Genomic DNA, 5,135 nt, shown 5'->3' with positions numbered 1-5,135 from the left:
CCAGACAGAGCTGACGATGGATGACATCGAGAAGATGGAGGATGTTTTGAGACAGAACACAGCAGAGCTGGTTGATCTTCGGAGCAAGGCTCTGGACACACAAAGTTCTACACAGGGCTCCCCAACTTCTTAGTTTTAATTCAGATTTTTGAACTGTGCGAGCCCTATATCACCTCGGGACCTATGTCTTTGTTGTCCAAATTTGAACAATTCATACTAGTTTTGCTGAGGCTGAGACTAAATCTGCCCCTGAAAGATTTAGCTTTCAGGTTCAATATTTCTCTGTCCACTGCTTCTAGAGTTTGGCATAAAGTAATTGACATACTTCATAAAAGGTTAGAGTTCCTAATTGAGTGGCCAGAGCGACATGTTCTTCAAGCTACGATGCCACTGAGTTTCAGACAGGCATTTGGATGTAAAGTGGCTGTGATTGTTGATTGCTTTGAAGTCTTTATTGAGAGACCATCTAATCTTCTTGCACAAGCTCAAACTTGGTCCAACTACAAGCACCATCACACTGTAAAATTTTTGATTGGTGTTGCCCCCCAAGGCTACGTCACTTACATATCTTCTGCCTGGGGAGGGAGAGTTAGCGATAAGCAGATCACAATAGAGAGTGGCCTCCTAAAGAACTTGTTACCTGGAGATATTGTCCTTGCAGATCGTGGGTTCAATATTGGCGATAATGTGGGGTTTTACTGTGCTTCACTACAGACACCGGCATTCACTAAAGGGAGAAAACAGCTGTCAGCCTATGAAGTGGCAGAGACAAGGAAAATAGCCAATTTGCGTATCCATGTTGAGCGAGTCATAGGTTTAGTCAGGAGGAAATATCAAATTCTGCAGAGCAGGGCTATGCCAATAGAGAACATGTCCACAAAGCCAGGTGAGACACATGCATTGATCGACAAGATTGGGGTAATTTGTTGTGCCTTATCAAATCTCTCCGAGTCTGTTGTCCCACTGGAGTAAGGGGGGTGGGTGGTAATCAATCAGTTAAAAAAAATTAAATGTCTTGTCACTGTCACGGCTCACAGAAGGGGGTGGAGAGGAAGAGTAGTGTCCAGTATCTGCTGCTTGGCTCTGGTGATAAGTAGAACAGGGTAGAGTAATAGTAGTACCTAAGTCCTGACTCCTGATTAGTTTGTAAATGTTTTCAAATGAAATATTTTTCTCCAACTGTCATATTGTGCTGGCAGTTTGTACAGTATTATACTGTGAGATGGATTGCAATCTATTTTGTTTATTTGTTTAAAAGTCTAATCTTGTAAATAAACCACCAATGTATTATTATGCTGCCTCAATAGCATTTAATCATTGTGTAGTGTTACACAACACTTAAATGACACAATTAAATGTACAATAAAATTAAATGACAATTTGTGCTCTAATGCTACGTCAGAGCAAATACAATAGCCAGAACTCATAATGACTACCATCAGGTCATAACAATATTCAAAATGTCATTATGTTGTCGTCCTTTTATCACATTACACATGTATGTTTGTAACTTGCTGTCCCAGTATTTCTGGGAGTATACTGTTTCTAAAAAAACACTCAACTTTAGGAATCGCATCATCCCAAAACTCAAGGTCAGGCAAAATCCTTTCAACAAATATGTCATTGCGGTTCCACACAACAAAGTCACAGTACTCTGCATTTGCAATGTGAAGCTGTGCCTGAATTTGGTAATAGTAGTCATGAGTTGGGTCCAGTGTGACATTATCCCCGTCACTGATGAGGCAGAAGCCCTTCTCCCCAGCACGCATGCGCAGGTTGACCGCATCTTTCTGAGAGTGTGGGCACTAAAATCACAGTGATGAGAACAACAATCAAGATTTATCTGATGAAACAGTGAAGAAGCAAAGATGATGGGTGTGGTCTGTGTTATCATAATCTCTCATTGCCCAAAACAAATGTCTATTTGACACAGACAATAAAGCCTCATCTTATCTTAATTGAACAATAGATTAGAAATTAGAAAAGGTATTTCCTGCATTTTTACTCAGTTCACTGATTCTTATGGAAAGATGTCACACCTATGGCCTTGACTACAACAGAGTCAATACCTTAATCTCGCAGATGCCAGTTCCATGACAGTCACAAGTGACTATCCCATCAGGGGAGGACCCCATGTATGGCCACTTGGGGTTCAGCCAGAGACCGCTGTCCATACATGAGAAGCCTGCATGCTCCTGGCTCATAAGCTTCTCATATGCTCCTCTGGCTTGTGCTTCATGTTTGCATCCATAACTATAAACAGTACACATGCCAAACATGAAAAGGAAATTATTACTTAGTATTGGATGTGTAAAACAGTAAAGTGATGTATTATACAATATGCCATTACCCTAAACTATACTTAGTTCTTACCCTGTATAACCCTAGCCGTATAAGCCTATAACTAACCTCCATCTTCATAACACTTTTTTAGTTACAGTTATGGACAGTTTCATACCCCAAATCTTAACTCTGCCTTACCCTACATCAAACCCTAAATACCTTGTAGCAGCTGTGGTGAACCTATATGCCTCTGGATAGCATATGGCCTTGATCAAGCTCTTTGATGGTTGCTGGGGGTTGGTCTTAAGAACTTGTTTCAGCTTAGAGGCAGTTACGCGTCCAGCTCTTTGCCTAAACCAAATACTGCTTGCACTCTGACTTCGAGTCGCCCTCTCTACAGCCTGGACTTGGGACAGGGTGAGCTCTTCAAGCTGGAAGTCCAGGCATAGCTCTTCAAGGTCTTTGGGGGGGAGCTGCAGTGTCTCTGGTGTTCTGTACTCAGGCACAGTTTTAGGAAGCATGCTAGACTGGGGGACAAATTCTTTGTGGTAAGGTTCCCTAGACATCAGTGCTGCACTCCTTGGACAGTTTTTGCTTAAACTCTCAAAAAACCTACAGTATGTCTCTGAATCTCTCTGCACTCTTGGGCATGGAAGTGATTTCCCAACCTTTTGTGTACTTGTGCAGCCATCAATGGAACACTCAAGCTTTCGTTTTTTTGACTTTGCTGAAGAGAAGTCAATCAGAGTTACTGGGCAAGCAGGAATCTGGAAAAATTAAGCCAAAGAAGATCATTAAAATTTAAAAAGCTCTTTTCCAAAACGCTATATATTCGTTTCCAAAAATATTCGAAATTGAACAGTGATGGCAGTGGAGTGAGTATGTGTGTTTTTGGCTGGGGATAATGGTTGGTTGGCAGTGAAGTGTGTGTGTGTATGTTGGGTGGGGATGGAGGTGCCATGTGCTGGGTATAAAAGGAGTGGAAAGTAAGCAGTTCCATGTTGATGAAAATGTGGTGTGAGGAGTTGTGAGTATTGAGGAATGCATGAGAAATGTGAATATATAAAGTGCTGCAGTCAGGTGTGTGTGTGCGCAGAAAACAAGTGCTAGGGTGTTGAGGCATGCATGAGAAGGGTGTGATATACAGTATACGGTTCTGCAGTCATGGTTATGTTAGTCATGAAAAAGGAAATGGCTTTTAAATGCTGTTATAGCGTTTTGGAATAGAACTCTTCATTTATTAAAGTACTGCCTTTTGTCTGACCCCTCACCTGCAACCTGCCCGGCTTGATTAGATCTACCAGGAGCTTGAAGCCCCCGCCGGTATAGCCTACAGGGTCATTGAGGCACTCAAGCTTCCCCACCACGACAAGGTAGCAGTATAGGGGAAGATATTTTATCCTACTGTCACATGAAGTCCCAATATAACATTCTTTATCCTACATTTTGCTTTTTGGCTTACCTTTTTAACATGAGATGGCATCAGCCACTTGCACTGCTCTGATGTGCATGTCGCTCTCATTTTCACCCCAGCTTCAACTGCAAAAAGAACAGCTCCAACGTGCGAGCATGATTCTGATAGTCTGGAAATAGAGCACATAATCTTTTTAACATGAAATGCAATATTTACAGTACATTTTGATGATGCATAGCTTACTAATACTAATGTGCAATGGCACTTTATTTGAAGTAACATGTTTATTCATTAACTCTTTCTCAACAGCCTATAGAGAAATCATTATCTAGGTGATGACATGACTGAATAGTTCTACCCTCTATCTGAAAAATGCATCTGAGTGTCATGAGGGATCTAAGGCAATCACACAAATTCTTAGCTGATGAATTCTTAGCTAAAAGAAAACACTCTCTCCCCACTACTACTGAAGTACACCTGCAAAATGCTAGCAGTGCCCTATGCGTATATGTGTGTGTGTGTGTGTGTGTGTGTGTTCTCATTGCAATAACATCCTACTTAATTAGGCTACTAACCCTGCCATACAATTGCAATGAGCTGCAATCACTTCTCCATCCTCCTTTGCAATTACCCAAGTCTTCAGAGGTGTCTCGTTAGACCGCTGAGAATGGTTTACCTTGAAACAAACAACTGTCACTCTAACGAAGTCCTAAGGATGTGGCATGTTTGTTGACGTTAAAGCCGCTACCGCTAACTGTTAGCGTGTTTAAGATAAAGCAATATAAGAACAAACACTCACCCTTGCAAACACCAAACTGTATCCATCACGGAGACGTTTTGTTCCAAGGTTGTGGACCCACCCGCTGACAAAAAAATTGTACGCCTCCAGACTCTTGAAAGCTTTCATTTGCTGCCTAGTGTAGTAAGAAGTCTGGAGGACCAAGTAGTTGGTGATATCCACAGCCTCGATAGTAGGCAAATCCTTTACTTCTGTGGTGTATTCGGACATTTTCAAAGAATACGGATCACGTCCGATATATTTTTTAACTATCTGTTTATATCTCTCCCGAGAAACGGGGTCTAAAGTTGCACAATAGCTGCTCTCCTGACTCTCCACAGTGTCCTCCATGTTTACTTCCGCCCTCCACTCAAAAATCGCGCTGCCTCCGCACGTCATCAGAACCACGTGACCGCAACCCAACTATTATGTTTTCAAACAAAGCGTTAATTCCATTAACATTTATAGACTACTTTTGATTCTCACTGTATTACGGGACAAAGTGCGTCCCTTATTAGCTCAATACGGGACGTGTACTTTTGTTTCTAAATACGGGACGATTCCGTTTTTTAAGGGACGGTTGGCAACCCTAATCATGACTGCAGAAAACAGTAACTGGAAGGACAAAACAGTCATTCTGCAGTCATTGGTGTAAACGAA

General features: G+C 41.7%; 1 protein-coding gene across 1 annotated transcript; it reads right to left on the bottom strand.

The window, feature by feature from the left end:
* Window positions 1–1,477: 1,477 nt before the first annotated feature.
* LOC146631095 (uncharacterized) lies at window positions 1,478–4,874 on the bottom strand. The gene is made up of 6 exons (XM_085356333.1): window positions 4,497–4,874; window positions 4,273–4,373; window positions 3,746–3,866; window positions 2,503–3,050; window positions 2,070–2,253; window positions 1,478–1,805 (listed from the first exon to the last, which is right to left on the bottom strand). Exons 1-6 carry the CDS (start codon window positions 4,872–4,874, stop codon window positions 1,491–1,493), a joined length of 1,647 nt encoding a protein of 548 aa, XP_085212459.1. The 3' UTR covers window positions 1,478–1,490.
* Window positions 4,875–5,135: the final 261 nt, after the last annotated feature.

The sequence above is a fragment of the Diplotaxodon limnothrissa genome, linkage group LG6 (genome assembly GCF_057381915.1).
Source record: "Diplotaxodon limnothrissa isolate DT_005_m linkage group LG6, D_limnothrissa_male_GT1.1, whole genome shotgun sequence".
Lineage (NCBI taxonomy): Eukaryota > Metazoa > Chordata > Actinopteri > Cichliformes > Cichlidae > Diplotaxodon > Diplotaxodon limnothrissa.
The sequence above is the reverse complement of the archived record's forward strand: the minus strand, read 5'-3'. Positions and strand labels throughout refer to the sequence as shown.